At 40.8% G+C, this 24,976-nt stretch overlaps 1 protein-coding gene across 1 annotated transcript; it reads left to right on the top strand.

The window, feature by feature from the left end:
- Positions 1-185: 185 nt before the first annotated feature.
- atxn7 (ataxin 7) lies at positions 186-24,933 on the top strand. Its single transcript, XM_026306225.1, has 13 exons — positions 186-331; positions 2,965-3,063; positions 5,379-5,591; positions 5,785-5,853; positions 10,781-10,885; positions 14,461-14,746; positions 16,196-16,530; positions 16,731-16,813; positions 18,233-18,510; positions 19,447-19,636; positions 19,782-19,903; positions 20,031-21,186; positions 21,850-24,933. Exons 3-13 carry the CDS (start codon positions 5,387-5,389, stop codon positions 21,865-21,867), a joined length of 2,847 nt encoding a protein of 948 aa, XP_026162010.1. The 5' UTR covers positions 186-331; positions 2,965-3,063; positions 5,379-5,386; the 3' UTR covers positions 21,868-24,933.
- The last annotated feature ends 43 nt before the right edge of the window (positions 24,934-24,976 follow it).

Raw genomic sequence — 24,976 nt, 5'->3', positions numbered from 1 at the left:
GATAAAGTCTATGCAGTGTCTCATATGAAACATCTTTGACCTTGTTTGCGACACTTTAGGCTTGGTGCCACGAAATACTTCATTGATGAGAGGATGATGAAGAAGCTATTAGCTGTAATTTATCAGCCTGTGCGTGCGTCCTGGCGACGTGACGTCTCTGTCCCAGAATGCAGTCTGGTAAACAGACATGGAAGCACCAGGTGAAGACCTCCACAGAGGCTGAGCTCTGCACTCGCTCTTTCCCACCGTCTCCTGTCTCCTTTGTCCAGTGCTTTCAGTTGATATACATCTACCTGGTGTTACGGTTACTTCTACAGCACCCAGAGCCTTGGTAAGAGTGAAGTTGTTGTCGATCCGTGACGGCTGCTAATGACTTCTGCTGTGCTGTCAGGCTAACGCTAGTCATGGCTGGCTACGGGCAGTAGCTAGCAGGCTAATGCAGCCACCACTGTTCTCTTGTAGCGTTTGGACCAGCCTCACACCCACACTGATTGCAAGCCTGGTGTCATGACACTGCTTCTGATACACCTGTGTATTTTTTACACATTCGCGTTTACGATTAAAGCCTACTCCGCCTTTTCTATTTTTTTTAACAAATAAATAAAATAAAGTTAATGAGCGTTATTATGTTTAAGTGTGTGGGAGAGGACACAGCAACGCTAAACTGCTGGCTCTTCTTGGTTCCTGTTAACTAAGTAAGTCAGGTGTCCAGCCATGCACTTTTGCTTTCATATCATAGTCCTATTCGAGCAATTTATTAGGTACACATAGATAAAGCCTAAGGCAGTCTAATTCAATTGACATCATGACGGTGTTAAAGTTGCAGGGTGCCGTTGAACTTTACTGCATTATACAAAAAGGTGTCTCTCTTGTTTATCCTGACCTCATTGATATAAATGGGGTGGACAAAATAATATAACCATGTGCACTTAATGTCTCACTGGAGGTCCCATATGGGTTAGATATGTACAGATCTGGTTGGAAAACAGTTTACCTGCACTGAGAAAGTATCATTTTTAAGTATTTGGATGGTAACACTTTTTTGTCAGCTACAGAAATGTGGAAAAGATGAAAAAAAAAAAAAAGCTTTTTGGTCATGAGTCTAAAGAAGCCAGTATGTTTGGTCTGAACTTTGGTTGGATGAGGGATTAGCTTTGGAAATGGTCTCCTCCTGTACATGTCTGACATAGAATTGTTTTTAGAAGAAGTTCAAACCTAACACCCTGTCACATCTCTGCACAGATGAGCAACCGTGGCGTGGATGGTGTTGGTTTGTTGGTGGGGTTACTTAAGCCATTTGACCATCTGACAGGCAGCTCTGATGGAGAATGCTGGACCTTTAAACGTGTTAGATGTTGTTTATATCAATAATTTAAGTTCAAGTTTGAAAACAGCACTGAGGGCACTGTAAATTTGAAAAAAGGATGTAGCCATTATCACTGCTATTAGTTATATTTGTGTTTGGCGAGTAAAAATGCAAGCCATAGCAAAGGCCTGACAGTTCACTTTTGGCTTCAGAGTAGTAGGAGAAAGCTATGATAGATGAGGACATTTGACCCAATGGACCCATGTCGGGAACTGGGAATCACTGAGCTTATTTAAGAAAATCAGAGACTTTTCCCAGTTTAATCAAAGTCTTCAACTGCCACATCAATCTCTCTGTTTCCTCAGTTAGTAATAATTACAGAAACAGTTCAATTTTAAGCAGTTTTACATCACACCTACACACCTGCACTTATACATTTACAATGTATAACATTATAGATTATATATCCAGTGTATGATGTTTTACACATTTAAATAAAAATAAAAGATTTCCATCTGCAATGGACTAGCAACCTGTCTGGGGTGCACCCCTGCCTTTCACCCAAAGAGACCTGGGATAGGCTCCAGCAGATCCCGGTGACCCTAAATAGGAATAAGTGGGTATAGATAATGGACGGATGGATGAATTTCCACAGATGTAGCTACTTACATCACTAGTGGATTTGCCAGTGCCCAGGCAAATCTAAATATTGAATCTGCTAAATATTGAGCACACTGGCTCACTTGTTCACCTACATGGAACAAAGCACCATTATTATCAGTTATACATAAGATTTTGCCTTCTGTAGTATGGCAAGTCAATAAATGTCTGCTGTGAAAAGGTCTGTAGGCTACATCTTAGGTACACTACAGGTATGAATTATATAACATAATATAAATTCCACATGATGATACCTTTTTACCTGCACACAAAAAGCCCAACATATTTCAGAATTTATGTGGTGCATGATCATTAATACTTACCTTGCCATTATAAGGTTAACAGCTAAAACGTCTTTTTACTTTCTGGAGTCTCACACTTCAGTTTTTGCTGTAGTAACAATCTGAACAAAGTGTGAAATCTTCAGTTGAATTTTCTAGTGATACCCAGCATATCAACATAGTACTTATGTATTACATTTTTTTAACTGACAGCTGTGTACTGCATTTCCAAATTATATAGAATAGAGTTTGAAGTTAGTTCATTTGGTCCTGGGCTTTAATAGGCTAGAGCAGAAGATTTAATAAGTTGCAGAAAAAGCTTATGGCAAACAACTTTAGAAGTATTATGCAAATATAAATCAATCTCGAGCAAGTGGTTGTACTTCAGAAACAGCAGTTATCAGTATATGGCTTTGTTTGCTGCCTAATCAAGTCATTGGCTACTTCCATGAATATATTACAGTATGTTTTGCATCAGTTGAGACAAGAAAAATAAGGATAAAAGTATGGTTTCATTCTTGAAATGGGATTACTTTGGGGATGGAGAGGTGATTAGGGATGATGCTTAATGGATTGGATTACTGTACAGTGGTGACAAGGCCCAGAGAGGACAGTGTTACCTTCCAGACACAGACTTGTAATTCCCTGTTGACTCTGTCAAGAAACAGATACTGACTCATCTTCCCTTAATGCTTGTTTATGTGTGTGTGTCTCCAGAATTCCTCTCCAGTGTGTGTGGCAGACAGCGATTACCCAAACTGATGAGGATCGGCTGATTGAATAAAAAATAAGTTCCTTTTATCTTTTTTTGTCAAGGTAAGATCTCACCGCTTTTCATAATGTTTTAATAGCTGTACCATATTAATCTATGTTTTCAGATAACCTACTGTATACAACACTACAATGTTAGCACCTTTAATTTCACAAAAGCAGTATGCAAGATATTTGAATTGGAGTGCCTGATATTGTACAGGGGGGCTTAGCCAAAAAATGCCATAGGTAAAAAGTTACAAAGTCAGTAGATCCTGGTCAGGCAAGATGGGGTCAGGTGAACCCTTCAGGCATTAAGTATGTGTATAAGAGCATTTAAGAAAATCCTGTGATATTTGTATTTTAGACAAATATCACAAGCATCCATATAAATTTTGGATGCTTAAAAAAAAACACTGATCCCATCCCAGACCAAAAATTGCTGCTATTCACTGTGTCAGGAAACAAATAGCGTGCTGGTGAAAGAAATGCACTGGTAACAGAAAAAAGTCACAGCTCGATTCCATTAAAATGTCTTCCACATACTGAATGCGTAGTTACACATTTCAGCGAAAACCTGAAATTTACTGTGGATGCCTCTTGTAAAAACAACAAAAAATACTGTTTTGTGTCATTGTGGGAAATACTTGTTGATTCAGAGTATTGATCCAGTATTTTGATAAATTGCAATGTTGTGTATACAAGTAATTTAATATAGAAGAGCTAGTACATATATCTGTAGAATAAAATGTGGTCCCACTGTTTGTTGAATTAGTAATATTATATAATATGTGTAGTTTTTTTTTTAAGGGAAATATCTAAACACTCTAAGATAAAAGTTATGTAACTTACAGGATCATACTTAGCATGAATATTTGACTGAGGTGTACACAAGTGCAGTTAATAAAGATTAGAGATAAGAAAGCATTTCTATGAGATCTTAGCAACATCTTCAGGCCAAGCTTTTATCTAAAGACAAAGCTGACTTTCTAAACTGATAAACTACCAACTGAGGGCCAAGGCCATTTTTGCTCAAAGCTCTTCAGCGTGCATGTCAAATGGCAATACATAAAACCTTTCTGCTATTCAAAAGGATTTTTTGTATGTTTTTAAATAATGAGTAAGACCTCTATATCAGTGTAGAAAGTGTCCCTATTATTCTGTCAGACCGATAGTTATGTTTGAAGAATGTCACAAGATTTAAGGGCAATAAAAAAGTTTTCACAGAATTAATGATCCATATAGAAGATTGGAACTCTTTAAGGCAAGTGTATCATTTATTTTAGTCTACTCTGAATGTTGTCAGCTTCCTTTTTTTGTTTTCTTTGTCAGCTTTTGACAGTTGGTGTAGATGAGGAACATTTCATTTTGATAGTGAAAGTTTAAAAAAACAACAACCTTGTCTGTGGGTTACTGTCTACACTTTTAATTATTACAGGTCCAACAATTTAGTCTTAAATCTCAAGTGTTATTAATGTATCTTAGACATAATGTTTAATTATTAACCTGAACTGTATAATTTGAACCTGTCTTTATTACGATGGCAAAATAACAGTTGCTGATCCACATCGATAAAGATCAAATTAACTTATCTGCAAAAATATTATTTGATTCACATTTATCCAACACTAAGTTGGTCCATTTCTGCATAAGTAAACATCTCTTAGGACTTAAGACATGAAAGGTTGTATTCCTGTCATTGCAAAGTCATGAAAAAATGTGAAGTTATGGCTGATACATTTTAGATTTCAAGCTTACCTGATTGTTGTATAAGTGAGAAATTGAATATTTATTTATTTATTTATTTATATATTCCAAGATTACTAATTGCCTCAGAAGGCAGTAACTGATATAATGGTGAACAGACTTTGCATTTTCACAACTATTCCAAAATCCATGCAGCTTGATGCATTTTGCAAGGAATGCTGACAAACATTTCCTTACTGTTAAACCTATTGTGATCATTCTGTAGGTCGGCCCGGTCTTACAAAGGACTTATGTATATGTATTGTGTGTATTTTTGAATGTAGGTTATATAATACTATACTGTGTGGGAAAACAAGTGAGCGAACCAGAGCTTCTGTACCTGTATGTTATCTTTAACAAGGCAGTTTTAACATTAGCCACCGAGTCGAGCGCTGCATGAATTGTAATGGATTAAAGCTAAAGCTAACTAGCCAGGAGACCTTAAGAGCAGCGTATTCGGTACATGTAATGTGTTGTATAAGCTTTGTACTTGTTGCTTGTGTAGTGGCCACACACCGAGGGTTTTTTGAGGGGCGGGCTCGGTGAAACAACACGCGTTTGCCCGTGTCAGTCAGTGAAAAAGTCGCCCTATCCCGAGCGCGACCAGCGCTGACTCTTGTGTTGTTACATTGTAGCGGAAAGAATGTCGGAAAGGGCCGAGGATGACGTCAGAGGGGAACAGCGCCGAGCGGCCAGGCAGCAGCTGAAGCAGCAGCAGATCCAGCGGGGAGAAGGCTCCACAGCAATGGCGACTGTTGCGGAGCGGAGATCCTTGCCTAGTCCAGAAATAATGCTGGGACAGCCTTGGAGCAGCTGGGTCGACGCCGCCAAACTCCACGGCAACGACGGTGAGTTCCCTAGCGTCCCGAATGTGCGCGAGAAAGCGAGGTAGAGCACGTCAGTTGCCAGTCCCGTCCTTTTTTGGCCGATTGCATGCAGTTTTTGGTGGAATATGAAGAAACGCTACTGGTAGCAACAGCACGGGCAGCCAAGCAAGTGCAACTATTTATTTGTCTGTGTGTCGGATCCCCTCATTTTCAGGTGCTGAATCGGAGGAAAGTTTCAAAGACTTCGGGAAAAATCGAGAAGCCATGCGTTTGTGCAGAGAAGGTGAGTGTTTTTTTCCTCTAGGGCCAAAGGTGTATTTTGGTTCTGGGGGTTTGCACACATGGATTCAAACACTTTACACGCGTCGCTCGGCCGGAATGCAAGTCTCCTGTAAATCATGCGCATCATGAATTGACTGGACCACCGGATACAATCGATGAAACACGTGCTTGTTAATCGTGTGGTAGTTGACATTTACATATGTCCCTAAAATAACTTAACGGTTAACAAGTTAGACTCGCTGTAGTTGAGTATAGGCCCAAACATAGTAACACAGTGACATACTGTGTTTGCAGAGAGTATTTTATGAACCTCATTGCACTAAATCCAAATTTCTGCCATTTTACATATGAAACCTTTCACCATTCTCCATTTTTCTCACTTAAGACAACAGTAAGGTTTGCTACCTGAAGAAGTGTAAGGTAGCAAACATTTTAATAGTTAATCAGTAGATGGTTGTGTAATTTCTCAGACAACCACTAAATTGAAATTTGACTGTTAAAATAGCAAGTAAAAATCCCCTTTCTAGTCATATATTTATTGTCTGAGTTACACACATTGCCTCAACACAAAATATAAACAACTGTACAACTGTAGCACTTGTAAACAAATTGAACCACATGCAATAGTTAAGGTAACTTTTGAATGTTTTTGAACCACCAACATAGCATATAGAGATCTAATTTATTGGGACCCGACAAATCTAAACTCTGAAACCCTGCTATCACTGAGCCTAAAATAAATCAACCAGACTATTCTGATAACAAAGAAATAGATCGTGAGGTCCTAGCTTGTATGATTGATTACTGGTTATTCTTGCATTTCTGTCTTAAGATGAAGCATGATGTAGGTTTGGCCAGTATTTTTTTTTTTTTTTTGGAAGGCTGAAAGTCTTAATACGCAGTAACAGGAAATAGGTCAGTCATGGTAGGATACAGAGAAATGACATAATCTGGCACAGGTGATAAAGTACACAATGTTAGAAGCATACATCGCCTGGCTTCTGAGCCACAGAGTGATGCTGCACATCACTTTGTACTGCAGTTTTATTTTTGGAAACACCTTGATTAGTTTTAGTTGATTTTTCCTGTTGCCAGGCCTGGTATTAGTTTCACCACCAAAGGTACGTTTTTAAATGATAAAAGTCATGACAAAATGTGTCATCCAGCAGATGTTTCTGGAAATATTTACAAAGAGCTTGTCCGATAAGTAGTCCAGAGTAAAGTTTCAGGTCCATTGATATAAACATCCAGCATTCAAAATATTGAAATCTCATCGAAAATCAAGTCTCCCTTTAAGTAGTTAATTAGGCAACCAACCTGAAAGTGTGGTTAATTCAGTTAATTCAGTAGCCATTGACATTGTGATCCCCTTGCTATGAAAAAGTGTAACAGAGATTCTTAGGTTTCCAAGTAAATGGCTCATAATATAGAACACTTCTGGTCACTCATATTGAAGTGTTTCTTTTGGAATAAGTCTTTATTCCAATAAGTCCACTGCTGTCTAACTGTGTATTGGCAGGACAGGGTATCTGTCTGAAGTCATATCACTTAGCATGGTCATCAGCATGTATGTAGTTTTAGTTTATTTCTTGCACATGTTTCTGTAGGGAAAGGGTTAATTGCAGACTTCTTGCCAGAGCACTTATCTAATGTAGCATTTGCACTGGTCAACAATGTGGCCCGTGTTCATACCCTTAAGAGCATTGCACAATTTAAGCACCAAATGTCCTATTCCATACTTGTCTCTTATGGGATGGCATTGAACAGAATATTTAAAATGTACATTGCATTAAGATGAATATATTTTTAGGTGGTGACTTGGACTTAACTTGAGTGATGTCTGAAGAAATGCTGTTTGATGAGTGTTGTATTCCCTGTGTTGAGTGTTGTATTGCACTTTCATAGGAAGGCAGAGGGACAGAACAGTCTTAAGGCCCATACATACTCCGCGAGAACAGACAAATTTGTTCTCTCCTAGAGCTGCGAGAAAAGAATTTCTTTTTTTTTTTTTTTTTCTAGCAGCCCTGGTTTGGGAGTTCTTGTAGCTTGTTCTCGACACATCACCTGGGTAGAGCGTTTTTCTCATGTGGTGTCCGACAGCTATTGTGTGATTGGTCAGAAATTTGAAGTGGGCATGGTTAATACAGAAAGCGGAAATATGGTCTTCCTGCTTTTTTCACTGGCGGTTGTCATAGCAATGGATAGTTTTGCGGAACAGCTGGCAGAGACGGTGAAGAAGGATGAAAATCTTTATAACACATCTTCTAATGCATATGAAGACACACAAATGGCTAATTATTCATGGAAAGAGGTAGCCTGAATGTTGTGTACGGAAGAGAGCGTCTGTCGTAAGATAGCAATATCTTAACCGCTGTATTGTAGTTTTTGCCATATTCCCACAATGCTTAGCGTGTGTAATGTGTGGGGACTTCCCAGGAGTTCTGCAGTTGAGTTTCTTGTGGGGTATGGAATGTCCTTTGTTCTTATACTTTGTTACCAATACTTTGTTCTTATTCTGACCACCTCGAGAAAATGAACAAATTTCTCTGTTCTCGCAGAGTATGCATCAGGCTTTAGTAAAGGCTGCTACCTTATGGGCCACGCGGCTGGCTTGAAACATGTCTCTATCATGTAGCAGCGTCTGTCAGTTTGTGTTGCTTGTGTCATGGGGCTGATCAACACATGCTGCTCGTGGCAGAAGTGTGGATTCATAGAATGTAATTCTGTGTGCGTGTCTTGTGGGGGTATTACAAGTGGATGACTACACCTCTCCTCCATGACTCACCACCAGATTTCTCCTGTGGTGAAACTGCCATTCTACCACACACTGATGATTAATATACACTTTATTAAAATGTTTGGCAGTTAATGATTGGTGAATGTACTTATGTTTTTGCTTTCAGTACATTTTACAGTAGCTCCATAATGTTCAGGGAAGTTGGGAAATGTAGTGCCAGCTTTAGTCCCCAGTCAGATTAAGCCATTGTCTGTGTTGCTCATAGTTAGCCAGAGCTGCCACTACTCCACCTAGATCATTCATCACTGCTGTGGATGAGGGTGCTGAAATTAACTGGATTCTCATTCTCGTCCTCTGCTTTGTGCTTACAGGCTTTCTTTCATCTCTGGTCCTCTGCTCACTCTTTATTTTTCACTGAGGCCTCGGCCTGCTTCTCTGCTCTGTTTCTCTGTTTTGTTTTTTTCTTTGTCCACTGTGCTTGTTTCTTGGCTTTGTTCAGTTCTATCTCCACCTTCTCCTCCATGCTGACTTCATTTCTCTCTTTATCAATTTCATCTTTTCCTTGCACAAGAAGAAAATGGAGATTGAGAATGGGGCAGACAAAGTGGCCTTAGACCACTTTTCAAGTCAACCTATTTTAGTGGTATAGTTTAGTCAGTGGCAGTGGCTTGAATGCAGAATGGCAGGGTGAACTAGCTGGGCTGCTTTTATAGTTGGAGAGCGATCCAAGTGAACAACAGCAGCAGTTTGGGAATGAGTCTTGTTTGACCTTGCTATTGATCCAGTGAGCAAATGTGGTTTGCTTGTTGGACTCCTCAGCTCTTGCCCTGTTTCAATAAAAAAACTGGGGAGAAGGTGGAATTATAATGGAGAATACATTGGAATTGATTTAGCGAATATGTTTGCTCTTTCATTATAACATTAAATTTCAAGTGGTGTAGGCTTCCAGAGAAAATGAGATGTAAACAGACACGCAGAACAGAAAACTTGCCCAGAACTTTCAGGCTGTCTTCCAACAGTGGCTTTAATGTCTTGTGCTTTTGCAGCTGGCAGCTACTGAATACTACCCTTAGCATCACATCTCTGCACTTGTTCTCTTTGCAAAGTTGACCCTTGCTTGTGCACATCAGCACTGTGCTTTCTGACTCAAGCTGTATATCATTTACATGCCTTTGTCCATTAAATGAAGAGATTTTCCTTTTCTCAGTGGCAGCCCTCAGTCGTGGTGAAAAAAAGTCTTTTCTCTTCACTGCTGTTGAAGGAGACACTTGGTGGAGTGGCTCTAAACAACTGGCACGCATTAAGCAGCATTAGGTTTGTCAGTTCATCTATACAAGCCTTTGCCACCGACCTCCCTGAGAGGGAACCCACCAGGTAGACCCTTTTATATGGTCTCTGCTTAATGGCCCTTATCCCTTCCAGACTCGACCAGTGATGTTTAAGAACCCTTGACGACCCTGGCAGAGTATGTATTGAAGAGGGACTCCACTTCTCGCCTCTTGTATGCTCTCCTCTGCTCATCTCATCATAACGCCCCAGGCAATTTCTTAATTAGTCTCCTTAATTAGGTGGTTTCTGGTTCTCTGCGCCAGGGTAAATTTTGATCACATTCTGGTGAGAAGCAGCATTTCCCTCTGATTTGTCTTAGAGTGGCTTGTGAAGCATGAGGATTGGTTCCTACTATTAAGTGGCTGGAGATGGTGGAGCTGCAGACACCAAGTGCACATACCTTGGCATTGGTGCTTCTTGTGAGTTTCATGTGCCTGAAAATTGCACCACCTTGGTGGTGATGAAGGGTCTCCGTGTGCCAAAGGAAGAAAAAAAGAAACATTTGTTAATCTTTAATTCATTGAGCTCTGGACAGAGGTACTACACTGCACTGAGTTGACAAAGGTTTTTAGGGTTCCACAGTCGTGTCTGTTCACATTTTAATTGTTACCCCTTAATCTCTCTTTGCATTAGGCATCATTATTTATTCTTTTGGTGTTATATATATATAGACAATACCATCAACCTCGAATTACCCTCTCTTGCTCAGTTACAGTGTTTTGACAGCAAATTGTTTTTTTTTTTTTTTTTTTTAGTTTTAGTGTAGAAACTGCCGCCAACCTGGGCACCAGATGAATACAGGTCTATTTTATTTGCCGTTCCTTAACTTGTGTCCTGTCTGGTTGATTCTTCCAATATGCAGATATGCCCATATTTGGCCAGTGTCCTGCACAGGATGACTTCTACCTGGTGATGTGCAGCCATTGTGGTCAGGTAGTCAAGCCCCAAGCCTTCCAAGCACACTATGGTAAGTGTCATGCACCTGCACATACATACAAATATGCATGCATTAGAGCACTACTATATGCGTTCTTCATGCAAACTCATTGCAGAGGTATGTTTTAAAGTTTGTGAATTTTATAGCTTACCAAATACAAGGAAGGGGTGTATGTAGACATTTATGTATGTAGTAACAAAGTAATTTCTACCTGTAGGAACCCTATACCACATACCACTTCAGTATCCCCAGAAGATATTTCACACCTTAACACACTGTGGTATTACTTTACCCACCACCTTTGTATTCCCTAGCTACTTTTCCTTTTCCATGTAGCAATGTGAGAGGGTACACCAGTGTTTGATTTATTTATTTATTTATCTCTCACTCACTGTTTCACTTGTGATAACAATTCCCCTGTTAATGTTTAATGTCTATCTTCCCAGTAATGTACTGTTTTAACACGTACACCAAAGATCAGATTTCTGGTTCTGTTAATACTTTAGAGATGTGTGTGTGTGCGTTTCAGTGCAGAGATTTCCACAGCTGGATATTTGACTAGTGCGCTCAAGTAAATGGATGAATTATAGGTCTATCATTCTAGTGATTACGTCACATCTTGACAGTATTCACGGTAAGTTCACAAACGCCCACAGTTGCTGAAATAAATAAGCTGCCTGTTCACCCCCCAAGCTTATTTTCTTGAAATGGTGAGGAAGGCTGCGTGTGACACATACCATTTTTGTCCCTTCCTACACTGTCAACATCTGAATCAGAAATTTCTGATTGGCATTCTGTTTTTCTGATCTTTTTTGTCCTAAATGTGGATTAAGTTTAACTGAACTGAATTCTTTTCAGTCACATGAGTTTCCCATGAAGTCTGACTGCAGTTACAGTTGCCAAGGTCAGCCACAAGAGGGAGGTATAACCGCAAATGGCTCCTAGAGGAATTGTCCTTGCTGTTGTCAATAGCGCTCAAAAGAAAGGACTCCTCCCACAGTTAGACAATATAGCCTTATACTATCCTGTCTGGACCAGATGATTTCTTTTGTTCTATAGCATCCGGTGTTCAGTCCTTCCTGTGGATTTTAAATGAGAAGTAGATAAACACTGGAGGGTATTCCAGTGCCTATGATATCAAACAATAGTGACATCACAGCAGGTGGTCATGGGCATTGTGAATTGTATCGTTTCTTGCAAACATCTGCACAATCTCATCCATAGAGTGCGAACACCAAAAATAAACTGATTTCACACACACAGTGGTTTTAAGCAGCCATTTCATTCTTCTGTAAGGTGTTAATTATCAAATCTTCACATTTGTAAAGATAGACCCAGAGAACATTTGAATGCTTTGATTGATAAATGTCTTACGCTGAAAAAATATTTTCTTCTCTGACCAATTGATGCAGCTCTATACCAGTAAAAGTAAAGTAAAATTCTGTGGCAACTATACAAGTACGAGTGCTAAAGCTGTGATTTTTCTCCCATCTTCCCCTCTCTGATGTCATTATGGGAAGATCCATGTGGCATTAAAAAGGGGCAGTGGCACTGAACTCAGCACCATTGAGATTGTCTCAATATGATATTACCATGCTTCTTGAAGCTCATCTGTCTCCTATTAGGTGTTTGTACTTCTCGGCTGAGGCTGATCCCAGCAGGGGTGACACTCACCACATACTAGGAAGCTGCAAGCCTGGCTCCCGTTTTATGCATTCAATTGTCAACTTGTCAAAGACTTGTCTCCTTACAGCTCTCCTCACACACACATTATCTTGGCTGGAAAGAAAGCACATTTTTGGATTATGCACTTTGAGCTCAGATAGTCGTCACTAACAGTAGTGTAGTTTTCATTTTTGTTGTAAAAACAAGGTTATTGTTATTCAAATAGTTCACACAACCATGCTGTGCTACGGTTTAAACATGGTGCCTGGTGAGATGCTGGTAAGGCTGTCACACTTGCACATTGATGTTTTTTTTCTTCACTCCTGCAGCCAGGGATTCCCCTTAGCATGGAGCCAAGTGTATGTCAGTGTGAAAGAGGATGTTAGGTTAGGGCTCCTCCTGTTACTTGTCTCTGCCCCCCTTCCCCCCACATTTATCCTGTCTCTTTATTTCTCTTCCACTGTCGCTGGGGTTGGCTCTCCTACCTCACTGCTTTGTGTCATGCTGAGGGTTCCTGATGTGACTTTGTGTGCGGTGTGCTATTGACTGAGTGGGACAGGACAAGACAGCAGGAAAAAGAGGGAGGAATGGAGTGAGAAGACCTTGGGGTTATTTGACCAGAGAGAAGTGGGAGGGAAGATATGTGGAGTGTATCATTAATGGGTGTAAAGGGTGTTTAGGCCTGAAGGTGAGCAGAGGGCACTTAGAAAAAGGTTAAGTGCGCCGTAGCTGTATGTTTTTTTCTCGGTGTGTGCGTGCGTGGGGAGGGGAGGGGGTAATCGGGGAGTGGCAGCTCTGTGTGTGTGTGTGTGTGTGTGTGTGTGCGTGTGCGTGTGCGTGCATGCGCGTGCGTGCGTGTGTGAATATTGGTATCGCCTTCACTGTTTCTGCAGCAACAAGCTTGTTTGCAGCTCACCTGCTGAGACAGTTTTTGGCCAACAGCCCATTTCTCAGCTACACTGTGGAGTTAGCCAGTAAAAGGTTAGATAACTGGGCTCACGCTTCACCACAGTAGTTAATGGCAAATGCTTTCTACCAAAACCTCTTACTACTGCTGAAGCCATATCCTCTTACATTCTCAACTCATTCTTTGCTGTTGTGCTCATGCACCAAAGTGTTGACAGCAAGAGGGTCAAGTTAACATTTAGTTGTCTGTTTGTCCTGAACTCATCTCTCTCTCCGCTTATGGTCAGACCAGCAGGATTGTCTGTCTGGGTGACCCCTCTGTGACCCCAGAGACCAAGTATAGCTACTGCCTGGGCGAGATTCAAAACTTTGGTGCAGGTTTTCTTTGGTAGTGTCTGGTGTGGTATCTAATGAACTCCAGGCTCTATGAAATGAATCACTTGTAGAACAGCAGTGGAAATGTTAAAAAATGTTCTAGAGCTATGAAAACAGTGCTTGTGTGTAGATGCACACCATGTTTGTTTAAATTGGAAACCATGGAGTAGTTTTTTTTTGTTTTGCTTTTTTTTTTTGTTTTTTGCCTATGGTAAAAATATTCAGTCTTGGATGTAAGCAGTCAGTGATGAGCATATTTTTCTTTCTTCTATTTTTGTCATTCCTTCCACAGCTCAGTATCATCCTAACCTTTTGTGTTGTCATACTGCCTTTTATCAGTTTGCACACTAGCTGTTCTCAGGCAGGTAAATGAAGCTCTTGACCTGTTGACAGGTTCTATTTCAGGCTGAGCTACTGTGTATCACAAATTTTGCTTATTTGTTGTCAAGATAAACTGCTTACTTCTAACAGATGAAGATTTCTCTGTTCCCATGTGCCCTCTCTTTTCTCCTGACTCCAGGCCCACATATTTCCATGATTTGACTGATAGACTAGTTTGCTGCGGTGCTTGATCAAAGCTTTCTCTTGCCAAATTATGATCATCTAATTAAGTTAATTACTGTGTTTTAATGCCAGCCTGGTTTATACTGTCGCTCCAGAGAGAAGACACAGTTCAGCCAGCAAGCCAGCCTCCACCTCGCCTTTCTCCGTGTCAGGCAGGAACCGGAGCAGTGGCAGTGGGCTTGGGTCTGGGCTCGGCTCGGGTTCCGTTGCTGGAGTGGCAAGCGGAGGTCGACCTTCCACAGCTGGATCCAGTTTGTCCTCTACTTCAGCATCCTCTTCCTCCTCTAATCCCAAACTCCTCAAACCAGCCAAAGAGAAGCTGCCAGGCATTCAGCGGAGACCCCCCTTTCCACCCTTCAGGATGCTCCAGCAAGACAAGAAGTAAGTTTCAGTGTAACATTCAAAGTGTTGTTTGCTTTTACGGTTGCAGAATATAGAGAGGGGCAGGAGGATTAATTCTTTAATATTGAGGGCCAGTTAAGGTCTGGGTGATTTCTATGTGAAACAATTTTTAATATTTTGGCAGAAGCTTCAATTTTAATTACACAGCATCTTAACAGGCTGCAACAAGAGGTGATTGTTGATTTCACTTTCTGTAATCATAACTGTTGCTGGTGGATTTACTCTGCTATGATTGATAATTTCATGATTTAGTAAAACAACAAAAAAGACATCTTGACTGTTGTCTAGTTAAAATGCTCAGACACACCAATCTTTTTTTAGGTTTGAAAAAAATAAGGAATCTGTTTTTGTCCTGTAACAGTTACAGAAAGTTGATGAACATAGTTGTTACAATGTCTGTTAAACTTATATGGAATTTTATATATGCATATATATATGTGTGTGTGTGTGTGTGTGTGTGTGTGTGTATGTATATATATATATATATATATATATATATATGTGTATGTGTGTGTGTAATCTTATCCCTTTATAATCATAACCTTAAAGCTCAAACAGTGACAGTCAGCATTATTAAGGGTTCTCAATCCAGTTATTACAATAACAAACATGTCACATCTGACAATGGTTTAATGTAGTTACTTCTAGATGTCATGATTACTCATTACAAATATATAATTGACATTATTCAGTAATAAGTAGGTTTGAGCTAAATGGATCTTCTCTCAAATTCTGGCATAGCTTCTGTCTGATTGGATAGTTTTACAAGATTCTTTATATAGAAACCAGATATTAATATTCATCAGGAAAATCACAATTTGCTGATTGTTGCCTCAGTTGTCCTTTCAATAGCTGTGGTTTGACTAGTTTGTCAATGGGAATGTTGCAGAGCAGTGAGCATGACTGTTCACTTACTTTCAGTTGATGTGATAGATAATCTTGATTTATCATATTCAAACTTACAAAGCCAGAACTGATATTCCCGTCTGCTCTTTCATCTTTATAAACTTAATACATTTTTACAAAACAGACTAGATCACAGTAGTCTGCACGTACATATTCTGGTATAAAATTCTCATTTTCTTTTCTCAGCACTGGTTGACGCAAATTGTGTTTAAACTCTCCTAATTTACTGTATTTATAGTTAATGATCAACGATCCACATTTACTGTCATTTAAGAGCTTTATTATGAAAATCTATTTCAACTACTCGAATGTGTCTCCAGGATTAGTCAGAAAAGTAATACATTGATATGCATGTTTTTTGAGCCTTTGCTAAATGATGGATGTTAGTTTTATGTTTTGTCCTCCCAGCTCCATCCATACGTGCACATCTGTCTCTTACCATGCCTTTCTCACCGGCTCAGTGTTTCTAACTCTCAGCTTCCTCCTTGCTGCCCTCTTCATCTCTGTAACCTTCTCTTCCAGCCTCACCCCGGCTGTCAAGGTGGAGAAGATACATCTGAGGGTGGACTCGTCATCTAAGCTGGTGCAGACTCCATCTGCACCTACCAACACCTCATCCTCTGCCACATCCTCCTCTAGCACCACTGTGAGCTCCACCACTAGCACCATCACCACCTCTTCCTCTTCCTCATCAGCCCTTAAACCAGGCCTTAACTGTCCCTCCATACCAAAGCCTCCATTACTGGCCCCTGGTCAGATTCCCAATGGCAAGGGCCACCTCTCAGTCCTCTCGGACAAAAAACAGGACAGCAGCAGCAGTGTCGGTAGCAGACGCCACAATAACAAGAAAGTGACAGGTGAGCTGGATGGCGGGGAAAAAAACAGTTGTAACTTTGACCTGTTAACATCGTAAGATATGATTTATAAATTCTGTATAGATTGACATATTTGTGTAGTAGTCAGCAAGTGCAGAGTGTAGTATACAACACGTCTTGCAGTTTAGCAAATGTTATAACAGTTATAACAGTTCTTCCTCACTCCTCCTGTGTGCCTTTAGAACGTGAGTTCAATCCAGATATCCACTGTGGCGTTATGGATATGACAGCTCGGAAACCATGCACAAGATCTCTAACATGCAAGGTAACAAGTCTCGCTGCTGCCTCTCTTGTGTACTGTTGATTTCTAGTAAATGATTTAAATATAAGGCTGGCGATGTTCTACAGTTTTCCTTCTGTTTTAAAAAAAAAAAATTTAAAGGAACAAATTTTAATTTCAAAATTGAATTATCTTTAATGTTTGTCTATTGAAGTATAAGTTTGTGAGATTGCAGCAGTATTTTCCTAATTTCTAAAAGTGGAAAGTGCACATTTTAGACATACTTGGAGAAGCAGTGTCTTAACCAAGGCTAGACAAGTCTGCTCCATCTCAGATGTAGGGGAAGACAAAGTGAACTGGTATCTTCCAGCTTCTGATTGATTGACCCGATTGAGAGTGTGTGAGATATCAGGTAATCAGCAGTATGTAGACTGGGGATAGTTGAAAAACAAACAGGGCAGTTTAATCCAAATGTCTCTTTACATGGTTCAACATATGTGAGCAGGTTAAGTTTGCATTCTTCGGTGAAAAAAGCTAGTTTTACTAGTTTTCACTGAGAAATAGAAGCTACTTCACATAACTTTCCAGCTTTAGATTTGCTGTAAATGTTACTTTTCATTGTTGCCACACAGCCACAGCTGCTTGTTCAGTGTTATTTGTCCAGTATTATTAAAGAAACAGGATCTATCTAGAATTATCTCTCATTTACTGGTTCAGTTGTGGTGATAGCAAAGTGTCAAAACTCATAGCAACTGGTAGTAATTTCAGTGCTCCATAAATTACTGGGTATAGAGTAATGTACAGTGTCACTGAGTAGTGCAAGGAGAGCTCAATCACCAATGTGACTAAGCCCTCCAGCTGGTTAACTGTCTCTGTGGCCGTTACAATTCTGAGTGATATTATGAACAGTTTTTGTGCCCTCCCACACAGCTTTTGTACAAACCAAATTGCTTGTATCATGATTACCAAGCAGAACTACAAATTCACCCAGCCCACCCTTAGAGAAAACTAATGTCGTGGTCACTGTCATGGCAGAAAGCTAAATAAAACACATTTCACTCTATTTGGTAATTGCAGTTCTGGCCAGTTTAAATACACAAGTGAAAACAAATTTCAGCCACAGATTTGGTGTGCCAAAGACTGGCAGCAAGACAGTTTGAGACAAAATGAACTATATTGTCTGTATTCAAGGACCATCACTCAGTGCAGACATGCAGTACAGCAAATTGTTTGTTGAATAGTTTTTGGACAATGATGGAACTTTATGATGCAGCAGGATAAGCTATATTAAGTTTTGGATACACAGTTCTCACTTGACAGGATCAATTAATTGTTTTTCATGAGGATGACAATATAAAGTAGAATATTATAAGACTTGGTTGATCAATATCACATGCATATCCCCAAAATCCTTTGAGTTTTGCAAACAGAAATTTTGAATGTAATGTTTCCATGTCTTGTCAGACACATTCCTTAAGCCAGCGGAGGGCGGTGCCAGGGCGGAGGAAGCGCTTTGACACATTGCTGGCAGAGCACAAGAACAGAGCAAGGGAGCGGGAGAGGGAGAGAGAACACCAACCCCATTCCCAGCAAAACCCCCCTCTCAGGGACCCACACCCCTCCTCCCACCTCACCGCTGCCCATGACGCCCACCAGGTTTCTCATGGCAATGGCCCTGCCCCAGACTCCACTAAGCCTTTGCCACTCAGCAAGCCCAAATTTTACAGCCCTGGTCTTCCACGGTGAGTGCAGAGCGAGACCTGTTTCTAGTGTTTCATTATGTGAGAGTATTTATTGTGTTTTGGGATACCAGACAAACTAGCATTCCTAGTGTGAGCATAAATCGCTAGTGTGATCATAACATAATGTCATATTGATTCTCTTAGCCAGTGATTAAATGTTTGCCTATACATCAGTGCAGTGGAGGAAGAAGTACTGAGATCATTTACTTAAGTGTAGCTATAGCTGCAATACTGTAATAATACTCTGATACAAGTAAGTCAGCAGTTCAAATTTGACCTAAATAAAGGTACAAAAGTATCAGCAGACAAATATACTAAATGTACCAAAATTAAAAGTACTCAATGGCACATCTAACAATGTATTTTATTGGATCATATCTGTTGACAAATTATTGTGTTCATCAGTTTGTTACAGCTGTTGAAGTCGACGTTGATGGTAACTAACATATAATTTGAGTTATTTTTACACACTGCTGGGTAGCTTGTGAATTTACTACAGAGGATCAATAGCAACTTTTATTGCGCTCCTCTCTTCACTTTAAAGTGCTATTTAAGTACCATTAAAGACCCACAGTGGCCTTCATCTTTTATATGTTTAGTCTATTTTTTCCATCTGGCACATTTACTGAGCATAATATCCAAAGACAGCTCTTTAAATCATACAAATTTCCTGTTATTTATGTGTTGCAGCCTTCATGCTGGTATGTTATGATTAACACTGAGCTTTTTGGGACTCACATGCTATGTAGTGAGCTGGACCAATCAAGTGCAGCCTGTTTGTTCAGTGAATGGCCAGGAGCTGCTGACAAACAAATGTAACTGATGCGTAGGTCCAAAACCCTAATAACTGAGAAGTCAAACATAGTTCCAATTCAGCATTGGTTTCCTTAAATATGCTTAAGATGAAAAGGATCAATCACACAATTTGTCCATCAGATTAAACAGCAGTCACGGTGGTGGTACCCCTGGAGACCCTGTAGTAGTCCACGAGTCACCACATCATCCCCCAACTACCCACGATGGGTTTTCCCGGCCCTCCAGTGATGAGGGCGAGAACGAGGAGCGAGAGGACAATGCTGACAAACTGGACTGTCATTATTCAGGTTATCACCCTCGACCGGCAGCTGTAAGTACCATGAATGTTTGTTTTTGTCATGTTGCAGCATTTTTATGTTTTGCATATTTATAAAAATAATCTGTGTTAGATTTGAGAGTTCAGTTAATTAGAAACGTATGAGTAGCACAACTGTGTTCCTTGCTTCTTTTCCCAGTACTGTACATTTGGAAGTCGACTGTTTGGAAGAGGCTGTTACTCCTTTGACCGCCGATGGGACAGAGTGCGATGTGCCCTAACCACAATGATGGACAAGCATGTCAACTCTCAGATGTGGAAGTAAGTCTGTCCAGCTTAGATTCAATTATGTCTCTCTGTAATACCTACACCTATAATTGAATTCTGTCACAGCCAGAATTCTTGACTTGTTAACAGCTTAAGGGAGTCATGGTCTGTTTGGTTACAGGAAAATCCCCTTGGCCTTGGAGAACTCCTCCTCTGTTGCACCTACCCATAGGACAAGCACAAATTCTCACAGTAGCACTCCCTCTTCAGGCTTCCTGGGCCCCCCTGCCACCTTGCCCCAGACTCCTTATAGCCAGTATGAGGGCAAGTCAGTGCTCTCCTATGGGACCACCTTAAATGCCCGCAGCTCCCCACAGGGCGGGGCTGAGCACCCGGCCTATGGCACCACGCAGGCCCGACAAGTGTCTTCGTCGCCGCAGATGCCTTCAGCCCACTCATCTTCATCATCATCATCATCTTCAGCTCCTTCCCTAGCCTCAGGCCGGGCGCTCAAGTCCCGCTCCTCCAGCAGCAGCACTACCAAGTCATCATCTTCTTTCAGGCCGAAGGACTTCATCTCAGTTTCCTCCACACCGGCCGTCCCTAACTCCACTGGTGGGAGCAGCAGTGGAGCGAACAGTAACAGTAGCAGCACTAGCTTCAGCTCGGGGAAGAAGAGGAAGAACAGCTCTCTCCTCTCTTCATCCCACGGCTCCTGTGAATCCTTCTCTTCTAATCCGAACTACTCTTCCTCCTCCTCTTCTTTTAAGAAGAACTGTGCAAATGTTGGCAGCTCAGGGAGCACCTACCACCACAGCTCATTAGGCCCTTCATCCTCAACATCACTGTCCTCCTCCCACAGCGGTGTCCACAGTGTGGGCCTTAACTGTGGCCCCACTGTGCGAACCAATTCACTTAGCCTCAAGGCCGAGCCTTCTGGAGGTTCGGCAGGCGGCTTCTCAGGGCCCCCTGCACGAGGTCCTCCCTCAGGCAGCCCTGCGGAATCCATCAAGCGTATGAGTGTGGTGATGAACAGCAGTGACTCCACCCTTTCCCTTGGACCCTTTGTCCACCACCAGTCCTCATCTGACCATCACACCAGCTTCAGCCACCACACGTCAGACGGGCGCCTGGAGGGCAAGAAGCGCAAAAGCTCTCCTGCCTCCAGTGGCATTAATAACACAGGTGGGGGCGGAGGGCTTGGAGGAGGCGGAGGGGGACCTGGACCAGGTAGACCCAAAGTGGCCAAGTCACCTGCTATTAATAACATCCATGGGAAGCATGGGCGGAGCATTCCAGGGACACCAGGGCTGCCTAATAACTCCCATCTACATCAGGTGGGTTTTATACTCTTTGCTCATCAGAATTCATCTTGAAATGGTGGAGTACTTGTGTTTTAATGAGATAAATATACATAACCATACATTTTTCACATTTGAATACACACATTGACTGGTTCTAGCTTCTCCTCTCCAGTTTTCCCTTTGACTACATTTTCAACTGCTGGTCTTACCATGTATTTGATGCCACCTGTTATGAAAACTTGCAATCAGCATTTTTTATGTTTTGCCATTTTATAAAATATAGAAATAGAAATAATCAGTGTGAGAAACTATCAGTGTGTATTGGTGGCAAAATCAATTGTTAAAAAATAAAGTGAAGCAGCACAGGTGACCTTAAGTTGAATCTGACCAGTTTGTATTTTATGCAGATAGAATGAACAAAAACAATACAAGTTGACTGGAAACTGTTTGCATCTCTACTTCATGAAATGGCTGTAACATGTGAAACTGATGAGGAATCACAGCTTTCACATAGTCAGCCTGTCAGTTAGTTACTGAGGAAGCTGGTGGCGTTTTACACTTATAGAGCTTCATACAGTGTGTTCACCTAAAACAAACATATTTGCAGCGAAATACAAAATGCTGAGTAGTTAATAGAACAAGTATGCAGACAGATTACAACCATTTTGACATGAATATTCTATCCTTCTCTTGCAGCCAAAGGCTCGTCCCTGACAGCGATGTCCGACTTCATTGTATGGAACCGGCAGGCAGACAGGGAATAGTCCAGAGCTTTCCACGTACTGCTCTGGACAGCACGAGGCCTTTTAAAATCAAACTCACATTACTCTCAGCTTCCCACAATCCTCAGGGTGGAGATGATCTGGACTGCCCAGTGAAGTCAGTGTGGTCCTTACTAATTCTCCCAAAGCCATGTGTGTGTGCAGGGGGGGGGCAGTGGCACTGTGTGAGGATAGCAGCATGGAGTGCCAGGGGTCTAATGAGTGTGAGGTCCCCCCCACACACACGTGTTGTCCCAGTATTCTGAGAGGTCTTCCTGTCTGGTCGGAGGTAAGAGGAACAGTAGCAACAACTATGGGTCTCTTGAGCTGCGGTTCAAAACTCATTTGGTTCAGGTTAAGGGCTGCTGCAACAAGCCGTGATGACGCTGAGCAACTGGAGAGACAACAAGCTGCTCACTTCCGTGTTTGTTAAAGAATGAGTGTGTGAATGTGCGCGCGTGTATTTTTCTCATGTCAGATTCTGCTGGACTACTGGAATTTTCAGCTTGACTCCTCCCCCAGCACCCAATCTCAGAAGCCTTGGAAAGAGAACAGGAAGAGCCGCAAACTGTTACTTGCAACACCTTAATCAATCAGCCTGTTTCACTTTTACATCAGTCGGCCTCTCTGGCAACACGTTGAATAACCTCGGGTTGCACGCAGTGGCCTGAGACGAGCCCATAAGGATGATCTGGTCAGTTCTTTTATTACCCAGGATAATTATGCAAGTGTTACCTTTTTATGATTTCTTATGAGCTTTTTACACTGAACTACAAAGAGTCTTTGTAGACGTGATGGAGACAGTTGTGCTTTCAAATGTGAAAAGGATGCCTGATGTGCCCATTTGATTGAATCTTTTGTTAGAGAGAGCGAGCTTGCTCTTGATGACACGTTCATTTTCTGAATCTTTTCATTGTGTAAAAGGATAGCCACAAGTAGACCTACCCCCAACTGTGAACAGCACTAACTACTTTCTCCACAGGCACTGCTTAGTTGTCCCCAAAGCTAGCCAAAAGCTGCTCTTAGCTTTGCCAACTACGTTTTCTTTTTTTAGTTAAAAGGTGGGCAGTCTTGCTCATGAAACGGTGATGGTGCCTGTGTGAATATGAAGAGAACCTGTGCAAACTATATTATTGCCACAGCTTACTAATTTTTGAACCACAGCTGTGTAGAGTTCACAGTTGCTTGCGGGCAGATGTGAATTGTAATGTTTTGTTTTTTCCTACATATGGAATCAGGTATGGTACGTCTTAACTGGAGAAAACTTTATGCACGTCACCTGTCTTCTGTGGGTATGATTGTCCCTCTTGTGTTTAACCACTACCCAAGCTCTGGATGGTGAGTTTCAATGCCTCACCGTAACACTATGTTTGTGTGCATCAACGAGATTGGTCACAGTAGAAGAGATAGCCAGGCATTCTACTCTATTCCTTTGTCAAAATGGAGTCTTAAATCAGGCAATACTTCTGTGTGATGTTTGCTTACTTTGCATAGTCTAGCGGGTTTTATGGTGCGAGATTCATGGAGATGGCTTCACAGGACATACTGAAATGTTTGGCAACATTTGTTGATTTATGTAACCTCCACTGATGTCAAATAGTGTGGAAAAGTATAGGAGAAAAAATTTTTTTTAAGGAATCCTAATTTAGCTTTTTTTGTAGCCTATGTATCAAACAAGTATTGAAGTATCCCTATCTGAGAATACATATTTTGTTAACAAATTGTACATAGTGAAATATGTATTTTTGCACAGGCATTTTTAATACACGCTGGATTTTTGGTACAATTTAAAAAGTCATTATTTATTTAGTAAAAATGTTGAAATGTCAGAGAACTTGACGATTTGAAGTGGTTCACTGCCAAGTCTATAATGCAATACGCCTACATGTAGAAGCTGAAGCATCTCATGAATCATGTACTGAGATCCTTTGAGGAACAAAGGTGAAGTGTTGCCTCTGTAGCATGTGTCTGTATGAGAGATACCTTTATTCGCTTTTTCAAGGTCTCAATCACATGTGCTTTTACAAGATGTTTTACGTTGCCTACGAATTAATGTAACAAAAAGTTACTATCTGACCCAATTAGCCTGTGATTTTTAGATGTCCTGCAGGCTTGAAGCTGTACCCGTTGTCTAAGCAGTTTCAATGGACTCTTTCAGTCAGACACTTTGTAGACCTTAAAGACATTTCATGAGTGAAACACTTGTTTATAAAGGTTGGAGGGACTTGAGCAATTATTGCAAGGAAGGGGAACACTTCATACAGTCCAGCTGCTTGCACCATCTTTGCAAAACAAGTAATTGGAATCACAGCTTTTAGTTAAAGAAATAGTCTGCAGCTTTTAAAAGAAAATATCAAATTAAGGAAGTGCCTGAATTTGTTTCACCCTGACTGTTTGAGGACAGTATTCTTTGGGTTGTTTTACCTTACTTGAATGTTCAAAGTGTTTAGGAGTTTGCTTTTAAATCTGCTTACAAACCCTAAATGTGGTAAAAACCTGAGCTTGTCAGATTTGCAGTATGAAACACTTGTTTTTTTTGGGGGGGGGGTTATCCACCTTTTCCAGATAAGATGAGATTTTCTGTTAGCCTCAGTGTGTGGCTTAGGTCCTTTCTGGTTTACTGGGCTTTGTACGTAAAAACCTTCAATCAAGTGTTTTGTTTACCCTCAAACTCCACAAACATGTTGACCATTGTTTCCAGTACATGGAAACATCACTGAGATGTTTTTTAGTACCATAGACTTGGAATGTGAAAGTGAGAGAGAATACAGCTCCTGTCTTGGAGGAAAAGTAAATCCACCATTCATATTATGTAAAAGCGTGTATAGATTATTTTTTTTTCTTTTTGTATACATTCTCAGAATCATTTTCAGCTGGACTTATGTATTGGCTGCTATGTAATTCATGAACAAAAAAACATAGGTTAGAATTAATATTTAAAGAAAAAAGATTGTATAGTATATTTGTTTTGTAACAAGTTTCTGTAAATAAAATAATTTATACTGCTATTTATATGAAATCATGTCTCTGCCTCTTTCCTAAAATAAAAAAAAAAAGAAGAC

The sequence above is a fragment of the Mastacembelus armatus genome, chromosome 5 (genome assembly GCF_900324485.2).
Source record: "Mastacembelus armatus chromosome 5, fMasArm1.2, whole genome shotgun sequence".
NCBI classification, from domain to species: Eukaryota; Metazoa; Chordata; class Actinopteri; order Synbranchiformes; family Mastacembelidae; genus Mastacembelus; species Mastacembelus armatus.
Note: the sequence above shows the minus strand (reverse complement) of the source record. Positions and strands in the feature narration are given on the sequence as shown.

Bases quoted from the DNA above. Each gene is read 5' to 3' on its own strand.
- atxn7 (XM_026306225.1), top strand. From the start codon at position 5,387: ATGTCGGAAAGGGCCGAGGATGACGTCAGAGGGGAACAGCGCCGAGCG. The intron at 5,854-10,780 runs GTGAGTGTTTTT...TCCAATATGCAG, and splicing joins CATGCGTTTGTGCAGAGAAG to ATATGCCCATATTTGGCCAG. The intron at 19,637-19,781 runs GTAAGTACCATG...TTCTTTTCCCAG, and splicing joins ATCACCCTCGACCGGCAGCT to TACTGTACATTTGGAAGTCG.